This window comes from Tachyglossus aculeatus, chromosome 2 (genome assembly GCF_015852505.1).
Source record: "Tachyglossus aculeatus isolate mTacAcu1 chromosome 2, mTacAcu1.pri, whole genome shotgun sequence".
NCBI lineage: Eukaryota > Metazoa > Chordata > Mammalia > Monotremata > Tachyglossidae > Tachyglossus > Tachyglossus aculeatus.
In genome coordinates this window covers 130,523,397-130,546,112 of record NC_052067.1, presented here as the reverse complement: position 1 = coordinate 130,546,112, position 22,716 = coordinate 130,523,397, and the positions used below count along the sequence as shown (strand labels likewise).

Sequence of the window (22,716 nt, the reverse complement as noted above, 5' to 3'; positions counted from 1 at the left end):
CGGGTTCAAATCCCGGCTCCACCAATTGTCAGCTGTGTGACTTTGGGCAAGTCACTTAACTTCTCTGGGCCTCAGTTACCTCATCTGTAAAATGGGGATTAAGATTTTGAGCCCCCCGTGGGACAACCTGATCCCCTTGTAACCACCCCAGTGCTTAGAACAGTGCTTTGCACATAGTAAGCACTTAATAAATGTCATTATTATTATTATTATTATTATTATTATTAATGAAAACCCTTTGGCAAACATATCACAAAGTAATTAGTGATTAGTATTAGTAAGCACTTAATAAATGTCATTATTATTATTATTATTAATGAAAACCCTTTGGCAAGAATATCACAGAACATGTTCAATCAATTTTATAAAGATATTTTGTTAGCAAATAACTTGTGCTCTCTTATGACTGCCAGATGACGAGCTGGTCAAGAGTAATGAATCTACTTTGTACCCAAAACTGAGGAAGTACTATTCCATACATCAATCGTGCTGAGTCCTTTTTGTGCACAGACCTCTGCACTTGCATTTGGGAGAGTAAACAGAGCTGGAAGACATTTTCCCTGGCTTAAATTAACGCTCTCTTCTTTTATTAATAGCCAGTAATCAGTTTCAGCACTGAAGAGTAATTTTGACTTCTTCAGCCAAGAGCCACTCTAAATATAAGGAACATGTCACGATGACAAAGAGGGGAATCCACATGAAAAACAAACACCGATAAGCTGGCGATGTCTATGATCCTACTGGGGTTTTTCCTCCATGAGACATCACAAAAAGAACAGCAAAAGCATTTTCTGTTTGTCCAATGCCATTTATCTTTTGAAACCCTCAAGTCACCTCCAAATTGTTATTTCTTGTTGAAAAAAATTGCTGGAAAAGGTGAAAGCTGATAGCTTTTGGTTCATTCCTAGCTTATGCAGAATTTACTATTGTTGGCACTGAGGACAACGGGGAGACAGACCACCCTGACATACAGCAATTAAAAATTGGGTGTCTTTCGGGAACAGAGGCTTCAGGATGATAACCACACAGGGAGAGAGAAACAAAAATGACATCAGACACTGTCGGTGGCAAATGCTACACTGCAGCAAGTGACAATCCTTAATAGGCTGTCGGTAAAGATCCGTCTTTTGAGCCACAGTTGCACGTATTGAAAAACCTCAGGAACTGTAACATCAATTGCATTTATTAATCACTTACTGTGTGCCGAGCACTGTACTAAGCACTTGGGAGAGTAGAGTACAACATCATTTTTCAAGCCAAAATACATATCTATTACAAGTCCATAAATGATCGCGGGGGAAAAAAAAAGGAATAGGTCTGTCAGGGAAACTGAAATTTGAACAGCCGACTCCAAATATCTACAGAGATAGATAAGTTGGAAATAGACAATAGTATTTAGCTGACTGCCAATGACCGAGTTTTAATGGAGAAAAACATGGGCCATTAATCTTAATGCATTCCTGTCAAACCAACACTGTTCCCCTAAACCCTTGGAAAAATGCTAGTCTCAGAGAGTAAGCTAGGGAGGAAAAATAAAGGGAAGAAGTCCCTTGCTGTGTCTCTGATATCCCCAATGAAAATCGAAGTTCTAAGATTAGAGCACACCCCAACACAAAATAACCAATAGCGTTTACCTACCTTGCTACTCTGAAATTTTCCACTAGAAGCCTGTGGATGCAGCCCACAGGCCCTTTATCTATTGGGCAACACAGGAAAATAAGAAGGTGGCACCCAAAAGTATCATTAATATTGAAATATTATTGGCATTCCAGTTGGAAGCCACTGAAATACAGCAGGAGAGGGGAGGGCGTTTGAAAACCCAACCTCTCTAGTTCCAGAGAAAGATTGATAAAAACTTCACCTATGCATAATTGCTTGTTTCATCTATTCCAAAACCAAAAACACACTGGAGGGGGATGGAGGAAGGGGGAAGAAAAGGGACATTCACTCTCTTTTTGTTGCGAATAATTAAAATGTGAAGCCTCACCTTGGAAAAATCAAGAGAAAATTACAAAGTCCCAAGAAAAGCTAATAGTGACTCATCAGTGACCGAAATAATCCTTCATCCCACACCTCTTTTTGTGTTACAGATGTTACTTTCTCAGCTGAATAAAATCAATATCACCGCTGCTTGGCTGGGCTCTAGCAATTTGCCCATATTCCACACTGCCCTCTGGATTAATGGAATTTCTCAGATCGCATGGAATCATACCCTTCCCTTACCTCCTTCCCTTCCCCACAGCACCTGTATATATGTATATATGTTTGTACATATTCTTTACTCTATTTATTTATTTATTTTATTTGTACATATCTATTTATTTTATTTTGTTAGTATGTTTGGTTTTGTTCTCTGTCTCCCCCTTTTAGACTGTGAGCCCACTGTTGGGTAGGGACTGTATATGTTGCCAATTTGTACTTCCCAAGCACTTAGTACAGTGCTCTGCACACAGTAAGCGCTCAATAAATACGATTGATGATGATGATGATACCCTCACATGTGAGAAAGGGCTATTTCCCGCCCCCCGCCACCCCTCAGCACGAATGTAAGCCTCCCCCTGAAGAATATTCAATTAAGGGAAGAAGCAACAGTGAGGCTTGAAGCCAGACAGGGGTGTGTCCCTCAAGGCAGCATGAGGATAAGCAATTTTAATTTAGGAGGGAGAGCTTTATAGTCTTCACCCAAAAAGAAGAGCTCTTCTGGTTCTAGCTTATTAAAATCTGACCCTTTAATTTCCTTCCCCATGCTTCCCAGTTGTCTTAAAAATTGGAACCAAAGACCTTGGTTCCCCCTGTCATTTGCGTCATCCCTCTGCTTGACGTCCACACCCCGGTAACTCCTCAATTTTTGCCCTCATTAGCCGATGGGGCGGACAATTAAATCAGCAAAGAAAAACCCCCAATAACCCAGAATCTCTGAGAAAGATGGTCAAAAATGAGCTGGTGGGAAACAACACCTAAGGCAAATAAAAATGTTTGACAATTAGATTAGGACCGTTGGCCCTTTTCTAACTGGAAGGAGGGTTTTGTTTTGTTTTATTTTGTTTTTAAGGGGAGGTCTATTGGTGGCCAGCATCACACTTAAACAGGGGGAGTGGGCGATTAGGATTGAAGGGGTTATGAGGAAGATTAACGGATTTGTCCGTAGGACTAATAAGGGGGTCTAAAATGCAGTCAACTGTGGCAGGGGAACGATCAGAGGGAAGAAGGGAAGAGACCCTTATCCAATCAATCAGTCAATTGTATTTATTGAGCGCTTACTGTGTGCAGAGCACTGTACTGAGCGCTTGGGAGAGGACAACATAATGATATAACAGACATGCTCCCTGACCATCCCGAGCTTACAGTCTAGAGGGCAATTCCGTTGATTTGTGCGGCGCAGGAGAGGCCGCTTTTCTTGTCCTGTAGAACACAGGCCTGGGAGCCCGAGGGTCATGGATTCTAATCCCGGCCCCTCTACTTGTCTGCTGTGTGGCCTTGGGTAAGTCACTTCACTTCTCAGGGCCTCAGTTCCCTCACCTGCAAATGGGCACTTAGTAATAATAATGGTATTTGTTAAGCGCTTACTATGTGCAAAGCACTGTTCTAAGCGCTGGGGGGATACAAGGTCATCAGGTTGTCCCACGGGGGGCTCACAGACTTAACTCCCATTTTACAGATGAGAGAATGAGGCCCAGAGAAGTGAAGTGACTGGCCCAAAGTCACACAGCTGACAATTGGCGGAGCCGGCATTTGAACCCATGACCTCTGACTCCAAAGCCCGGGCTCTTTCCATTGAGCCACGCTGCTTCTCTAACTTCCCTGTGCCTCAGTTACCTCATCTGTAAAATGGGGATGTGGGGCAACTTGATTACCTTATATCTATCCCAGTGCTTAGAACAGTGTTTGGCACATAATAAGCACTTAACAAATACCATAATTATTATTACGGGGATTAAGACTGTGAACCCCATGCGAGACAGGGGCTGAGTCCAATCCGACTTGCTATTATCCTCCCCAGTGCTTAGTATAGTGCCTGGCACATAGTAAGCACTCAACAAATACACCAATTATTATGATGATGATATTTTCCAAGTGCTTAGTACAGTGCCTGGCACCTAGTAAGTGCTTAACAAGTACCCCAATTATTACTATGATGATTATTTCCAAAGCACTTAGCCTGGAACATAGTAAGTGCTTAACAAATATCACAATTATTAGTATGATCATTATTTCCCAAGCATTTAGTATAGTACCCGGCACATAGTAAGTGGTGAACAAATACAACAATTACTACTATGAAGATTATTTCCGAAGTGCTTAGTACAGTGCCTGGCACAGAGTAAGTGCTTAACAAATACTCCAATTATTACGATGATGATTCTTTCTCAAGAGCTTAGGACCGCGCCCTGCACACAGTAAATGCTTAACAAACACCCCAATTATGATGATGATGATTCTTTCCCAAGCGCTTAGTACAGTGCCTGGTACAGAGTAAGCGCTTAACAAACACCCCAATGATGATGATGATGATTCTTTCCCAAGCGCTTAGTACAGTGCCTGGCACAGAGTAAGCACTTAACAAACACCCCAATTATGATGATGATGATTCTTTCCCAAGCGCTTAGTACAGTGCCTGGCCCAGAGTAAGCGCTTAACAAACACCCCAATGATGATGATTCTTTTCCAAGCGCTTAGGACAGCGCCCTGCACACAGTAGGCGCTTAACAAATACCCCAATTAAGATGATGAAGATTCTTTGCCAAGTGCTTAGTACAGTGCCTCGTACAGAATAAGCACTGAACAAACACCCCAATTACGATGATGAAATTAATGATTCTTTCTCAGTCGCTTAGGACAGTGCCTGGCACATAGTAAGCGCTTAGCAAATACACCAAATATGATGATGATGATTCTTTCTGAAGCACTTGGGACAGCTCCCTGCACATAGTAAGCGCTTAAAGAACACCCCAATTACAATGATGATGATGATTCTTTCCCAAGCGCTTAGGGCAGTGCCTGGCACATAGTAAGCACTTAACGAATACTCCAATTCCAATGACGATGATGATGCTTTCCAAAGTGCTTAGGACCCAGTAAGCGCTCAATAAATAACCCAATGATGATGCTAATTCAGTGCTTAGGAAGCACCCTGCACCCAGTAAGCGCTCAATAAATAACCCAATGATGATGATGATTCAGCGCTTAGGACAGCACCCTGCACCCAGTAAGCACCTAACAGATCCCTCAGTGATGATGATGATTCTTTCCCAAGCACTCAGGACAGCGCCCTGCAACCAGTAAGCGCTCACTAAATAACCCAATGATGATGATGATGATGATTCAGCGCTTAGGACAGCGCCCGGCACCCAGTAAGCGCTTAACAAATATCCCAAATATGATGATTCTTTCCCAAGAGATTAGTACAGTGCCTGGCACAAAGTAAGCACTTAACAAACAACCCAGTGATGATGATGATGAAGATGACTCTTTCCCAAGTGCTTAGGACAGTGCCTGGCACAGAGTAAGCGCTTAATAAACACCCCAATTAAGATGATGATGATTCTTCCCCAAGCTGATACACAGTGAGCGCTTAGCAAACACCCCAATTATGATGATGATTCTTTCCCAAGCGCTTACGACAGCGCCCTGCACCCAGTAAGCGCTTAACAAATACCCTAATTATTATGATGATTTTTTCCCAAGCGCTTAGGACAGCACCCTGCACCCAGTAAGCGCTTAACATATACCCCAAATATGATGATGATGATTTTTTCCCAAGCTGGTACAGAGTAAGCGCTGAGCCCACTGTTGGGTAGGGACCGTCTCTATATGTTGCCAACTTGTACTTCCCAAGCGCTTAGTACAGTGCTCTGCACACAGTACACGCTCAATAAATACGATTAAATGAATGAATGAATGAAATACCCCAATTATGATGATGATGATGATTCTTTCCCAAGCGCTTAGGACAGCGCCCTGCACCCAGTAAGTGCTTAACAAATACCCTAATTATTATGAAGATGATTCTTTCCCAAGTGCTTAGTACAGTGCCTGGCACAGAGTAAGTGCTTAACAAACACCCCAATGACGATGATGATTCTTCTCGAAACGCTTAGGACAGCACCCTGCACCCAGTAAGCGCTTAACAAATACCCCAAATATGATGATGATGATTCTTTCCGAAGCGCTTAGGGCAGCGCCTGGCACATAATAAGCACTTAACACCCCAATTACGATGAAGATGATGACCAGCGCTTAGAACAGTGCTTTGCACATAGTAAGTGCTTAATACATGCCATTATTATTACTATTATTCTTTCTGAATATTTGAATTATTATTTCTGAACTGCTTAGGACAGCACCCGGCTCCCAGTAAGCGCTTAACAAATACCCCAAATATGATGACGATGATTCTTTCCCAAGCGCTTAGGACAGTGCCTGGCACATAGTAAGTGCTTAACAAATACCCCAAATATGATGATGCTGATTCTTTCCCAAGCTCTTAGGACAGCACCCTGCACCCAGTAAGCGCTTAACAAATACCCCAAATATGATGATTCTTTCCCTAGCGCTTAGGACAGTGCCTGGCATAAAGTGAGCGCTTAACAAATATCCCAATGACGATGATGATTCTTTCTGAAGCGCTTAGGACAGTGCCCTGCACCCAGTAAGCGCTTAACAAAAACCCTAATTCTTATGATGATGATTCTTTCCCAAGCGCTTAGGACAGTGCCTGGAACATAGTAAGCGCTTAACAAATACCCCATATCATTCATTCATTCAATTGTATTTATTGAGCGCTTACTGTGTGCAGAGCACTGTACTAAGCGCTTGCTTAACAAATACCCCAATGACGATGATGATGCTTTCCGAAGCGCTTAGGACCCAGTAAAGGATCACTAAATAACCAATGATGATGATGATTTAGCGGTTAGGACAGCTCCCTGCCCCTAGTAAGTGCCTAACAGACACCCCCCTAATGAGGATGCTGATGTTGATTCTTTCCCAAGTGCTTAGTACAGTGCCTGGCACATAGTAAGCGCCTAACAAATACCCCAATGATGATGATGATGCTTTCCGAAGCATTTAGGACTCAGTGAGCGCTTACAATAACCTAATGATGATGATGCAGCGCTTAGGACAGCGCCCGGCGCCTAGTAAGCGCCTAACAGACCCCCCCGCCCAGTGAGGATGCTGATGATGATTCTTTCCCAAGCGCTTAGTACAGTGCCTGGCACATAGTAAGCACTTAACAAATACCTCAAATATGATGATGCTGATTCTTTCCCAAGCTCTTAGGACAGCACCCTGCACCCAGTAAGCGTTTAACAAATACCCCAAATATGATGATGATGACTCTTTCCCAAGCGCTTAGGACAGTGCCTGGTACAAAGTAAGCGCTTAACAAATACCCCAATGACTATGATGATTCTTTCTGAAGCGCTTAGGACAGCGACCTGCACCCAGTAAGCGCTTAACAAAAACCCTAATTCTTATGATGATGATTATTTCCCAAGTGCTTAGGACAGTGCCTAGAACATAGTAAGCGCTTAACAAATACCCCAGTGATGATGATGATTCTTTCTGAAGCGCTTACGACAGCACCCTGCACCCAGTAAGCGCTTAACAAATCGCCTAATTCTTATGATGATGATTCTTTCCCAAGCGCTTAGGACAGTGCCTGGCACAGAGTAAGCGCTTAACAAATACCCCAATGATGATGATGATGCTTTCCGAAGCGCTTAGGACCCAGTAAGCGATCACTAAATAAGGATGATGATAATTTAGCAGTTAGAACAGCGCCCTGCCCCTAGTAAGTGCCTAACAGATACCCCCCTAATGAGGATGCTGATGATGATTCTTTCCCAAGCACTTAGTACAGTGCCTGGCACATAGTAAGCGCTTAACAGATACCCCAATGACGATGATGATGCCTTCCAAAGCGTTTAGGACCCAGTAAGCGCTTACAATAAACCAATGATGATGATGATGCAGCGCTTAGTACAGTGCCTGGTGCCTAGTAAGTGCCTATAAGACCCCCCCTCAATGAGGACGCTGATGATGATTCTTTCCCAAGTGCTTAGTACAGTGCCTGGCACATAGTAAGCACCTAAGAAATACCCCAATGACGATGATGATGCTTTCCGAAGCATTTAGGACCCAGTAAGCACTTATAATAACCCAATGATAATGATGATGCAGCGCTTAGGACAGCGCCCGGCGCCTAGTAAGCGCCCAACAGACCCCCCACACACACAATGAGGAGGATGCTGATGCTGATTCTTTCCCAAGCGCTTAGTACAGTGCCTGGCACATAGTAAGCGCTTAACAAATAGCCCAATATGATGATGTTGATTCTTTCCCAAGCTCTTAGGACAGCATCCTGCATCCAGTAAGCGCTAAAGAAATACCCCAAATATGATGATGATGATTCTTTCCCAAGCGCTTAGGACAGTGCCTGGCACAAAGTAAGCGCTTAATAAATACCCCAATGACAATGATGATTCTTTCCGAAGCGCTTAGGACAGCACCCTGCACCCTGTAATGCTGATTCTTTCCCAAGCTCTTAGGACAGCGCCCTGCACCCAGTAAGTGCTTAACAAATACCCCAAATATGATGATGATGATTCTTTTCCAAGCGCCTAGGACATGGCCTGGCACATAGTAAGCGCCTAACAAATACTCCAACGATGATGATGATGCTTTCCGAAGCATTTAGGAGAAATAACTGGACGATGATGCAGCGCTTAGGACAGCGCCTGGCACCTAGTAAGCGCCTAACGGACCCCCTTCCAATGAGGATACTGATGATGAGTCTTTCCCAAGCACTTAGTACAGTGCCTAGCACATAGTAAGCACTTAACAAATACCCCAAATATGATGATGCTGATTCTTTCCCAAACTCTTAGGACACCGCCCTCCACCTAGTAAGCGCTTAACAAATACCCCAAATATGATGATGATGATTCTTTCCCAAGCACTTAGGACAGCGCCTGGCACAAAGTAAGCGCTTAACAAATACCCCAATGACGATGATGATTCTTTCTGAAGCGCTTAGGACAGCGCCCTGCACCCAGTAATGCTGATTCTTTCCCAAGCTCTTAGGACAGCGCCCTGCACCCAGTAAGTGCTTAACAAATACCCCAAATATGATGATGATGATTCTTTCCCAAGCGCTTAGGACAGCGCCTAGCACATAGTAAGCACCTAACAAATACCTCAATGACGATGATGATGCTTTCCGAAGCGTTTAGGACCCAGTAAGCGCTTCCAATAACCCAATGATGATGATGATGCAGCGCTTAGGGCAGCACCCGGCGCCTAGTACGGGCCTAACAAATACCCCAAATATGATGATGATGATTCTTTTCCAAGCGCTTAGGACAGTGCCTGGCACATAGTAAGCGCCTAACAAATACCCCAATGACGATAATGATGCCTTCCCGAAGCGTTTAGGACCCAGTAAGTGCTTCCAATAACCCAATGATGATGATGATGATGATGCAGCGCTTAGGACAGCGCCCGGCACCTAGTAAGTGCCTAACAGACACCCCCCCAATGAGGATGTTGATGATGATTCTTTCCCAAGCTCTTAGTACAGTGCCTGGCACATAGTAAGCGCCTAATACCCCAATGACGATGATGATGCTTTCCAAAGTGTTTAGGACCCAATAAGCGCTTCCAATAACCCAATGATGATGATGATACGGCACTTAAGACAGCGCCCGGCACCTAGTAAGCGCCTAACAGACCCCCTCCCCCCGCCATGAGGATGTTGATGATGATTCTTTCCCAAGCTCTTAGTACAGCGCCTGGCACATAGTAAGCGCCTAACAAATACCCCAATGACAATGATGATGATTTCTGAAGCGTTTAAGACCCAATTAGCGCTTCCAATAACCCAATGATCATGATGATGATGATGCAGTGCTTAGGACAGCGCCCGGCACCTAGTAAGCGCCTAACAAATACCACAAATATGATGATGATGATTCTTTCCCAAGCGCTTAGGACAGCACCTGGCACATAGTAAGCGCCTAACAAATACCCCAAGGGCGATGATGATGCTTTCCGAAGCGTTTAGGACACACTAAGTGCTTCCAATAACCCAATGATGATGATGATGCAGCGCTTAGGGCAGCGCCCGGCACCTAGTAAGCGCCTAACAAATACCCCAAATATGATGATGATGATTCTTTCCCAAGCTCTTAGTACAGTGTCTGGCAAATAGTAATCGCCTAACAAATACCCCAACGACGATGATGATGCTTTCCGAAGCGTTTAGGACCCACTAAGCGCTTCCAATAACCCAATGATGATGATGATGCAGCACTTAGGGCAGCGCCCAGCACCTAGTATGTGCCGAACAAATACCCCAAATGTGATGATTCTTTTCTAAGCGCTCAGAACAGTGCCTGACACATAGTAAGCGCCTAATACCCCAATGACGATGCAGATGCTTTCCGAAGAGCTTAGGACCCAGTAAGCGCTTCCAATAACCCAATGATGATGATTATGATGCAGGGCTTAGGACAGCGCCCGGCACCTAGTAAGCGCTTAACAGACACCCCCCCAATGAGGATGTTGATGATGATTCTTTCCCAAGCTCTTAGTACAGTGCCTGGCACATAGTAAGCGCCTAATACCCCAATGACGATGATGATGCTTTCCGAAGCGTTTAGGACCCAATAAGTGCTTCCAATAACCCAATGATGATGATGATGCGGCGCTTAGGACAGCGCCTGGCACCTAGTGAGCGCCTAACAGACCCCCTCCCCCCCACATGAGGATGTTGATGATGATTCTTTCCCAAGCCCTTAGTACAGCGCCTGGCACATAGTAAGCACCTAACAAATACCCCAATGACAATGATGATGCTTTCCGAAGCGTTTAGGAGCCACTAAGCGCTTCCAATAACCCAATGATGATGATGATGCAGCGCTTAGGACAGCACCTGGCACCTAGTAAGTGCCTAACAAATACCCCAAATATGATGATGATGATTCCTTCCCGAGTGCTTAGGACAGCGCCTGGCACATAGTAAGCTCCTAACAAATACTCCAGTGATGATGATGATGCTTTCCAAAGCGTTTAGGACCCAATAAGTGCTTCCGATAACCCAATGATGTTGCAGCGCTTAGGACAGCGCCCGGCACCTAGTAAGTGCCTAACAAATACCTTAAATATGATGATGATGACTCCTTCCCGAGCGCTTAGGACAGCGCCTGGCACATAGTAAGCGCCTAACAAATACTCCAATGACGGTGATGATGCTTTCTGAAGCATTTAGGACCCAATAAGCGCTTCCAATAACCCAAAGATGATGATGATGCCGCGCTTAGGACAGCTCCCGGCACCTAATAAGCGCCTAACAACCCCCCCCGCCCCCCCCATGTGGATGTTGATGATTATTCTTTCCCAAGCTCTTAGTACAGTGCCTGGCACATAGTAAGCGCCTAACAAATACCCCAATGACAATGATGATGCTTTCTGAAGCGTTTAGGACCCAGTAAGCACTTCCAATAACCCAATGATGATGATGATGATGATGCGGCGCTTAGGACAGCGCCCGGCACCTAGTAAGCGCCTATCAGACCCCCCCCAACCCCAAATGAGGATGTTGATGATGATTCTTTCCCAAGCTCTTAGTACAGTGCCTGGCACATAGTAAGCGCCTAATACCCCAATGACAATGATGATGCTTTCCAAAGAGTTTAGGACCCAGTAAGCGCTTCCAATAACCCAATGATGATGATGATGCGGCGCTTAGGACAGCGCCCGGCACCTAGTACGTGCCTAACAAATACCCCAAATATGATGATGATGATTCTTTTCCAAGCACTCAGGACAGTGCCTGGCACATAGTAAGCACCCAACAAATACTCCAGTGATGATGATGATACTTTCCGAAGCATTTACGACCCAGTAAGCGCTTCCAATAACCCGATGATGATGCAGTGCTTAGGAAAGCACCCGGCACCGAGTAAGTGCCTAACAAATACCCCAAATATGATGATGATGATTCTTTTCCAAGCGCTTAGGACAGCACCTGGCACATAGTAAGTGCCTAACAAATACCCCAATGACGATGATGATGCTTTCCTAAACGTTTAGGACCCACTAAGTGCTTCCAATAACCCAATGATGATGATGATGATGCAGCGCTTAGGACAGCACCCGGCACCTAGTAAGCACCTAACAAATACCCCAAATATGATGATGATGATGATGATTCCTTCCCAAGCGCTTAGGAGAGCACCTGGCACATAGTAAGCGCCTAACAAATACCCCAATGACGATGATGATGCTTTCCGAAGCGTTTAGGAGCCACTACACGCTTCCAATAACCCAATGATGATGATGATGCAGCCCTTAGGACAGCGCCCGGCACCTAGTAAGCGCCTAACAAATAGCCCAAATATGATGATGATGATTCTTTCCCAAGCGCTAGGGACAGCGCCTGGCACATAGTAAGCGCCTAACAGATACCCCAATGATGATAATGATGCCTTCCCGAAGCGTTTAGGACCCAGTAAGCACTTCCAATAACCCAATGACGATGATGATGATGATGCAGTGCTTAGGACAGCGCCCGGCACCTAGTAAGCGCCTAACAGACACCCCCCCAATGAGGATGTTGATGATGATTCTTTCCCAAGCTCTTAGTACAGTGCCTGGCACATAGTAAGCGCCTAATACCCCAATGACGATGATGATGCTTTCCAAAGCGTTTAGGACCCAGTAAGCGCTTCCAATAACCCAATGATGATGATGATGATGCAGCGCTTAGGACAGCGCCCGGCACCTAGTAAGCGCCTAACAAATACCCCAAATATGATGATGATGATTCTTTCCCAAGCTCTTAGTACAGTGCCTGGCACATAGTTAGCGCCTAACAAATACCCCAATGACGATGATGATGCTTTCCAAAGCGTTTAGGACCCAGTAAGCGCTTCCAATAACCCAATGATGATGATGATGTAGCGCTTAGGGCAGCGCCCGGCACCTAGTAAGCGCTTAACAAATACCCCAAATATGATGATGATGATTCTTTCCCAAGCTCTTAGTACAGTGCCTGGCAAATAGTAAGCGCCTAACAAATACCCCAATGATGATGATGATGCTTTCTGAAGCGTTTAGGACCCAGTAAGTGCTTCCAATAACCCAATGATGATGATGATGCAGCGCTTAGGGCAGCGCCCGGCACCTAATACGCACCTAACAAATACCCCAAATATGATGATGATGATTCTTTCCCAAGCTCTTAGTACAGTGCCTGGCACATAGTAAGCGCCTAACAAATACCCCAATGACGATGCCTTCTGAAGCGTTTAGGACCCAGTAAGTGCTTCCAATAACCCAATGATGATGATGCAGCGCTTAGGACAGCACCCGGCACCTAGTAAGTGCCTAACAAATACCTCAAATATGATGATGATGATTCCTTCCTGAGCACTTAGGACAGCGCCTGGCACATAGTAAGCGCCTAACAAATACTCCAATGACGATGATGATGCTTTCTGAAGCGTTTAGGAGCCACTAAGCGCTTCCAATAACCCAATGATGATGATGATGCGGCGCTTAGGACAGCTCCCGGTACCTAGTAAGCGCCTAACAAATACCCCATAAATGATGATGATGATTCTTTCCCAAGCGTTAGGGACAGCGCCTGGCACATAGTAAGCGCCTAACAAATATCCCAATGATGATAATGATGCCTTCCTGAAGCGTTTAGGACCGAGTAAGCACTTCCAATAACCCAATGATGATGATGATGCGGCGCTTAGGACAGCGCCCGGCACCTAGTAAGCGCCTAACAAATACCCCAAATATGATGATGATGATTCTTTCCCAAGCGCTTAGGACAGCACCTGGCACATAGTAAACGCCTAACAAATACCCTAATGATGCCTTCCCAAAGTGTTTAGGACCTAGTAAGCGCTTCCAATAACCCAATGATGATGATGATGCGGCGCTTAGGACAGCGCCCGGTACCTAATAAGTGCCTAACAAATACCCCAAAATGATGATGATGATTCTTTTCCAAGCGCTTAGGACAGCACCTGACACATAGTAAGCGCGTAACAAATACCCCAATGACGATGATGATGCTTTCTGAAGCGTTTAGGAGCCACTAAGCGCTTCCAATAACCGAGTGATGATGACGATGCGGCGCTTAGGACAGCGCCCGGCACCTAGTAAGCGCCTAACAAATACCCCAAATATGATGATGATGATTCTTTTCCAAGAGCTTAGGACAGCGCCTGGCACATAGTAAGCGCCTAACAAATACCCCAATGATGATAATGATGCCTTCCCTAAGCGTTTAGGGCCCAGTAAGCGCTTCCAATAACCCAATGATGAAGATGATGCAGCGCTTAGGACAGCTCCCGGTACCTAGTAAGTGCCTAACAAATACCCCAAAATGATGATGATGATTCTTTTCCAAGAGCTTAGGACAGCGCCTGGCACATAGTAAGCGCCTAACAAATACCCCAATGACGATGATGATGCTTTCTGAAGCGTTTAGGAGCCACTAAGCGCTCCCAATAACCCACTGATGATGACGATGCGGCGCTTAGGACAGCGCCCGGCACCTAGTAAGCGCCTAACAAATACCTCAAATATGATGATGATGATTCCTTCCTGAGCGCTTAGGACAGTGCCTGGCACATAGTAAGCGCCTAACAAATACCCCAATGATGATAATGATGCTTTCCCGAAGCATTTAGGACCCAGTAAGCGCTTCCAATAACCCAGTGATGATGATGATGCGGCGCTTAGGACAGCGCCCGGCGTCTAGTAAGCGCCTAACAAATACCCCAAATATGATGATGATGATTCTTTTCCAAGCGCTTAGGACAGTGCCTGGCACATAGTAAGCGCCTAACAAATATCCCAATGATGATAATGATGCCTTCCCGAAGCGTTTAGGACCCAATAAGCACTTCCAATAACCCAATGATGATGACGATGCGGCGCTTAGGACAGCGCCCGGCACCTAGTAAGCGCCTAACAAATACCCCAAATATGATGATGATGATTCTTTTCCAAGCGCTTAGGACAGCGCCTGGCACATAGTAAGCGCCTAACAAATATCCCAATGATGATAATGATGCCTTCCCGAAGCGTTTAGGACCCAATAAGCACTTCCAATAACCCAATGATGATGACGATGCGGCGCTTAGGACAGCGCCCGGCACCTAGTAAGCGCCTAACAAATACCCCAAATATGATGATGATGATTCTTTTCCAAGCGCTTAGGACAGCGCCTGGCACATAGTAAGCGCCTAACAAATACCCCAGTGATGATAATGATGCCGTCCCGAAGCGTTTAGGACCCAGTAAGCGCTTCCAATAACCCAATGATGATGATGATGTGGCGCTTAGGACAGCGCCCGGCGCCTAGTAAGTGCCTAACAAATACCCCAAATATGATGATGATGATTCTTTTCCAAGCGCTTAGGACAGCGCCTGGCACATAGTAAGCGCCTAACAAATACCCCAATGATGCCTTCCCGAAGCGTTTAGGACCCAGTAAGCGCTTCCAATAACCCAGTGATGATGACGATGCGGCGCTTAGGACAGCGCCCGGCGTCTAGTAAGCGCCTAACAAATACCCCAAATATGATGATGATGATTCTTTTCCAAGCGCTTAGGACAGCACCTGGCACATAGTAAGCGCCTAACCAATACCCCAGTGACGATGATGATGCTTTCTGAAGCGTTTAGGAGCCACTAAGTGCTTCCAATAACCCAGTGATGATGACGATGCGGCGCTTAGGACGGCGCCCGGCACCTAGTAAGCGCCTAACAAATACCCCAAATATGATGATGATGATTCTTTTCCAAGCGCTTAGGACAGCGCCTGGCACATAGTAAGCGCCTAACAAATACCCCAATGCTTCCCGAAGCGTTTAGGACCCAGTAAGCGCTTCCAATAACCCAGTGATGATGATGATGCGGCGCTTAGGACAGCGCCCGGCACCTAGTAAGCGCCTAACAGACCCCCCCCCTCCCCCCCCAATGGGGATGCTGATGATGATTCTTTCCCTTTCCCCAGCGTTTGGCGCAGGGTCCCTACCAGGTGTCCTCGGCCTGGTCCTGGGCGCAGGCCGCGGCCTCCAGGTCCAGCAGCTCCACGCCGTCCAGCAGGCCGGGGCCGGCGGCGTCTTGGTCCCCGGGGCTGAGTGCGAATCCTGCGGCGCCGGGGGATGGGCGGAAATAGACGAAGGGCGGGTCGGGCGGCAGGTGCGGGGAGGAGGAGGAAGAGGAGGAGGAGGAGGAGGATGCTCGGCTCCTCAGCTGCTCGTTTTGCCGCTCCAGCTTTCGGACCAGCTCCTGCAGCTTCTTCACCTCCAGCTCCGCCATCCCCGGCCGCCGCGCCTGGACCGCCGGCTCCATCCCCGCCGGCCCTTCTGCGCATGCTCCGCGCGCCCCGTCCCAACACACCCGCTCCGGGTTTTCCCCGCGGCCTGGAGGGGCGGGCCCCTATCGGGGGCGGGGCTGCGGGAGCAGCCAATCACGGCTCGGAGACGCCCGACTCCCCCAGGATGGCGGGAAAACGCGGAGCGACGGAGTAGTCGGGACGGGATCTCAGGTCATTCACTCAATCACTCATTCAGTCAGTCATTCATTATGATAATAATAATGATGACCAGTCACTCATTCAGTCAGTCATTCATTATGATAATAATAATGATGACCAGTCACTCATTCAGTCAGTCATTCATTATGATAATAATAATGATGACCAGTCACTCATTCATTCAGGCATTCATTATGGTAATAATAATGATGACCAGTCACTCATTCAGGCATTCATTATGATAATAATAATGAGGACCAGTCACTCATTCATTCAGTCATTCATTATGATAATAATAATGATGATCAGTCACTCATTCGTTCAGTCATTCATTATGATAATAATAATGAGGACCAGTCACTCATTCATTCAGTCATTCATTATGATAATAATAATGATGACCAGTCACTCATTCATTCAGGCATTCATTATGATAATAATAATGATGACCAGTCACTCATTCATTCAGGCATTCATTATGATAATAATAATGATGACCAGTCACTCATTCGTTCAGTCATTCATTATGATAATAATAATGAGGACCAGTCACTCATTCTGTCAGTCATTCATTATGATAATAATAATGATGACCAGTCACTCATTCATTCAGGCATTCATTATGATAATAATAATGATGACCAGTCACTCATTCAGGCATTCATTATGATAATAATAATGAGGACCAGTCACTCATTCATTCAGTCATTCATTATGATAATAATAATGAGGACCAGTCACTCATTCATTCAGTCATTCATTATGATAATAATAATGATGACCAGTCACTCATTCATTCAGTCATTCATTATGATAATAATAATGATGACCAGTCACTCATTCAGTCAGTCATTCATTATGATAATAATAATGATGTCCAGTCACTCATTCATTCAGTCATTCATTATGATAATAATAATGATGACCAGTCACTCATTCATTCAGGCATTCATTATGATAATAATAATGATGACCAGTCACTCATTCATTCAGGCATTCATTATGATAATAATAATGATGACCAGTCACTCATTCAGTCAGTCATTCATTATGATAATAATAATGATGACCAGTCACTCATTCAGTCAGTCATTCATTATGATAATAATAATGATGACCAGTCACTCATTCATTCAGTCACTCATTATGATAGTAATAATGACGATGGCGTTTATCAAGCGCTTACTATGTGCAAAGCCCTGTTCTAATCAATCAATCATTCGTATTTATTGAGCACTTACTGCGTGCAGAGCACTGTACTAAGCGCTTGGGAAGTACAAGTTGGCAACATAGAGAGACGGTCCCTACCCAACAGTGGGCTCACAGTCTAAGAAGCGCTGGGGAGGTTGTGAGCCCCCCCGTGGGCCAACCTGATCACCTTGTAACCTCCCCAGCGCTTCATCCCCATTTTATAGATGAGGGAACTGAGGCGCAGAGAAGTGAAGTGACTTGTCCAAGGTCACACAGCTGACGGTGGTGGAGCCAGGATTTGAACCCATGACCTCTGACTCCAAAGCCCAGGCTCTTTCCACTGACCCACGCTGCTTCTCCTTGCACTCAGTCACTCACTCACTCACTCTGTCAGTCACTCATTCATTCACCCACTCACTCAGTCACTCATTCATTCATTCACTTACTCACTCATACAGTCAGTTACTCACTCTGTCAGTCACTCATTCATTCATCCACTCAGTCAGTCACTCAGTCACTCAGTCATTCATTCACTCACTCATTCAGTCAGTCACTCAGTCACTCGTTCAGTCAGTCACGCACTCTGTCAGTCACTCATTCATTCATTCATTCACTCATTCAGTCAGTCACTCATTTATTCATTCATTCACTCATTCAGTCAGTCACTCATTCATTCATTCATTCACTAATTCAGTTAGTCAGTCACTCTGTCAGTCACTCATTCATTTATTCACTCAATCACTCATTCACTCACTCATTCACTCACTCTGTCAGTCACTCATTCATTCATTCATTCATTTAGTCAGTCACTCAGTCACTCATTCATCCATCCATTCATTCATTCACTAATTCAGTCGGTTGGTCACTCTGTCAGTCACTCATTCATTCACTCAGTCAGTCAGTCACTCAGTCAGTCAGTCACTCAGTCACTCAGTCACTCATTCATTCATTCATTCATTTAGTCAATCAGTCACTCACTCATTCATTCATCCATCCATTCATTCATTCACTCATTCAGTCAGTCACTCATTCATTCAATCAGTCAGTCACTCATTCATTCAGTCACTCACTCAGTCACTCATTCATTTATTCACTCATTCAGTCCTCAGTCAGTCACTCACTCTGTCAGTCACTCATTCATTCATTCAATCAGTCAGCCACTCATTCATTCATTCATTTGTACATATTTACTCTATTTTATTAATGAGGTGCATATAGCTATAATTCTATTTATTCTGATGGTTTTGACACCTGTCTACATGTTCTGTTTTGTTGTCTGTCTCCCCCTTCTAGACTGTGGGGCCATATCTATATGTTGCTGACTTGTACTTCCCAAGCGCTTAGTACAGTGCTCTGCACACAGTAAGCGCTAATTATGATGGAATGAATGAATGAATGAATGAATGAATGAATGAATGAATGAATGAATGAATGAATGAATACGCCCGCCGCCGGGAGGCTGAAAAACCCGGAGCCCTGGTGGTGGATGAGACTGGATGGGATGGGATGGGATGGGATGGGATGGGATGGGATCATTCATTCATTCAGGCAGTTAGTCACTCAGTCACTCATTCATTCATCCACTCATTCACTGAGAAACAACCTGCCTTAGTGGAAAGAGCCCGGGCTTGGGAGTCAGAGGTCTTGGGTTCTAATCCTGTTTCTGTCACTTGTCAGCTGGATGACTTTGGGCAAGTCACTTAACTTCTCTGAGCCTCAGTTCCCTCATTTGTAAAATGGGGATCAAGACTGTGAGCCCCAAGTGGGACAACCTGATTACTCTGTATCTACCCCAATGCTTAGAACAGTGCTTGGCACATAGTAAGCGCTTAACAAATGCCATCATCATCATCACCATCATCATCATTCACTCATCTTCTAGACTGTGAGCCCACTGTTGGGTAGGGACCGTCTCTATATGTTGCCAACTTGTACTTCCCAAGCGCTTAGTACAGTGCTCTGCTCACAGTAAGCACTCAATAAATACGATTGAATTCACTCATTCACTCACTCACTCACTCATTCATTCATTCATTCATATTTATTGAGTGCTTACTGTATGCAGAGCCCTGTACTAAGCACTTGGAAACTACAATTTGGTAACAAATAAAAACAATCCCTACCCAACAGTGGACTCAGTCTTAAGAATAATATTGATAATGGTATTTGTTAAGCACTGTCTATGTGCCTTGTACTTCCCAAGTGCTTAGTACAGTGCTCTGCACACAGTAAGCGCTTAATAAATACGATTGATTGATTGATTGATTGCCAAGCACTGCTCATTCATTCATTCAATCATATTTATTGAGCACTAACTGTGTGCAGAGCACTGTACTAAGCACTTGGAAAGTACATTTCAGCAACAGAGACAATTCCTACCCAACAACAGGCTCACAGTCTTAAGAATAATAATAATGATGGTATTTGTTAAGCGCTTACTATGTGCCAAACACTGCTCATTCATTCAGTCAGCCATATTGATTGAGCACTGTGTGCCGAGCACTGTACTAAGCGCTTTGAAAGTACAATTCAGCAATAAAGAGAGAAAACTCACTGTTCTAAGCGCTGGGGTAAATACAAGATAATCAGGTTGTCCCACTTGGGGCTCACAGTCTTAATCCCCATTTCACAGAAGAGGTAATACTAATGATGGGTATTTGTTAAGTGCTTACTATGTGCCAAGTACTGTTCTAAGCGCTGGGATAGATACAAGGCTATCAGATTGTCCCCCGTGGGGCTCAAAGTCTTAATCCCCATTTTACAGATGAGGTAACTGAGGCAGAGAAATGAAGTGACTTGCCCAAAGTCACACAGCAGACAAGTGGTGGAGCCAGGATTAGAACCCACAACCTCTAACTCCCAAGCGCATGCTCTTTCCACTAGGCCAACTGAGGCACAGGGAAGTTAAGTGACTTGCCCAAGGTCACACAGCAGACAAGTGGGGGAGCCGGGATTAGAACCCATGTCTTCTGACTCTCAAGCCTGTGTTCTTGCGACTAGGCCATGCTGCTTTTACGTGCTGTATTGGTCACCCCTGACTGCTACTAGACTCTCCCGGGCAGTCCTGCCACTTTCCACTGTGAGCATCCCACCCCCACACTCCCCCATTAACGGTGTAGGAGGGAATCATCATCATCATCATCATCATCAATCGTATTTATTGAGCGCTTACTATGTGCAGAGCACTGTACTAAGCGCTTAGAAAGTACAAATTGGCAACAAATAGAGACAGAATCGGCCTACTTTCTTTCATTCATTCAATCGTATTTATTGAGTGCTGACAGTTCGCACTGTACTAAACGCTTGGGAGAGTGCGGTATCGCAACAAAAAGACGCATTCCCTGTCCGCAACGATTAATGATTAAAAAGAAAAAAAAAAGATGTGCATATTTTGCTGGTTTGGCTTATCTTTCACGTTCTTGTTTTGGTGGAAGAAGCGGAAAAGAGGAGGAGGAGGGAGAAAAGTGGGTTCGGGAAAGGATGGAGACAGCAGGGAAGAGAGGTCAGATGAAGTGGGGTGGTGGAGAGGACAAAAATCATTAGGGTTGCCAGTTTGGGGGATTTATTTATTTTTTTTATTGTGTATGTTCTGGCCAAACTTTAAGCCCACTGTGAAAGACACCACCAGGTCCTGAAACTCTTCTGTAGCGAAGAGGAGATTCCCATCTGCGTGGCTGGTAGTCAATCCAGGGAACACACGACGCATAGGATATCTCCCATAAAGGAAATTAAGGAGAAGCTGCAAAGCACCCTGGAGAGTTTGTGGAACTATTTGGAGGAAGTTCAGAAATTCCTAGTCTAGGAGCGGAGTAAATTTCAATTGCGCACGGTACGTGTTTACCTTCCATCCTCCTGTGGTTTGATGCAAGGGAGATGCGGTTCGTTCACTACTCGTTTCTTCTTCACCCTTTTGGGACAAGCGCTTGTTTATGGGTTTTTTTTTTTAATGGTACATGTTAAGTACTCACCATGTACTATGCGCTGAGGTTATTTACTATTCTATTTATTTTATTTTGTTAATATGTTTTGTTTTGTTGTCTGTCTACCCCTTCTAGATTGTGAGCCCGCTGTTGGGTAGGGACTGTCTCTATATGTTGCCAACTTGTACTTTCCAAGCGCTTAGTACAGTGCTCTGCACATAGTAAGCACTCAATAAATACGATGGAATGAATGAATGAATTATTTACAACTTAGAAGTAAGGGGGAGATATTTCTAAGCTATATTTTAGCAAAAGCATTTAAAAATTCATGGAACGCCAGTGCCTAACTACGCTGGCATTGAATTATTTCTTTTTTTCTGTGTATGATTGGCATACTAAAGCCCTGGTGCCCACCTTCTTATCTTCTGTGTTCCGACACCCAATGGATGAGCTGCTCACCACGCATCGACGGGTCCTTATCTAAAATGGACAGAACAGACACCCCAGAAAGCTGCAAATAGCTTTCATTTGTGCAACTACATCAGGGAATTGCTTTGCCAACAAGCTGCTAGACACCAAGGTGAGGCGGAAAGAACGGTACAGTACTTTTGGGGGAAAATGACTCATGAGCGCAATAATTATTGATCGCTTGTATTTATTGACTACTTTGTGCAGTTGGTCAATCCTATTTATTGAGCAGTTACAGAGTGCAGAACATTGGACTATGGTTTAGAGAAGCAGCGTGGCTCAGTGGAAAGAGTCCGGGCTTTGGAGTCAGAGGTAATGGGTTCAAATGCCGGCTCCGCCAGCTGTGTGACTTTGGGCAAAAGTCACTTCACTTCTCTGGGCCTCAGTTCCCTCATCTGTCAAATGGGGATGAAGACTGTGAGCCCCCCGTGGGACAATCTGATCACCTTGTAGCCTCCCCAGTGCTTAGAACAGTGCTTTGCACATAGTAAGCGCTTAATAAATGCCATTATTATCATTATTACTATTATTTGGAGAGTACAGTATAACAGTCCTTGCCTGCAGCGA

The 22,716-nt window shown here is 45.0% G+C and overlaps 1 protein-coding gene across 1 annotated transcript in view; it reads right to left on the bottom strand.

The window, feature by feature from the left end:
- SLAIN1 (SLAIN motif family member 1) overlaps positions 1–22,308 on the bottom strand; it is a 110,960-nt gene extending 88,652 nt beyond the window's left edge. Inside the window, exons 1-4 of the mRNA XM_038763050.1 lie at positions 22,288–22,308; positions 22,096–22,161; positions 21,372–21,512; positions 16,067–16,473 (exon numbers count right to left, since the gene is read on the bottom strand). Of these exons, the coding sequence (XP_038618978.1) occupies positions 16,067–16,473; positions 21,372–21,512; positions 22,096–22,161; positions 22,288–22,308 (635 nt within the window). The remainder of the gene's footprint in view (positions 1–16,066; positions 16,474–21,371; positions 21,513–22,095; positions 22,162–22,287) is intronic.
- Between the last annotated feature and the right edge of the window lie 408 nt (positions 22,309–22,716).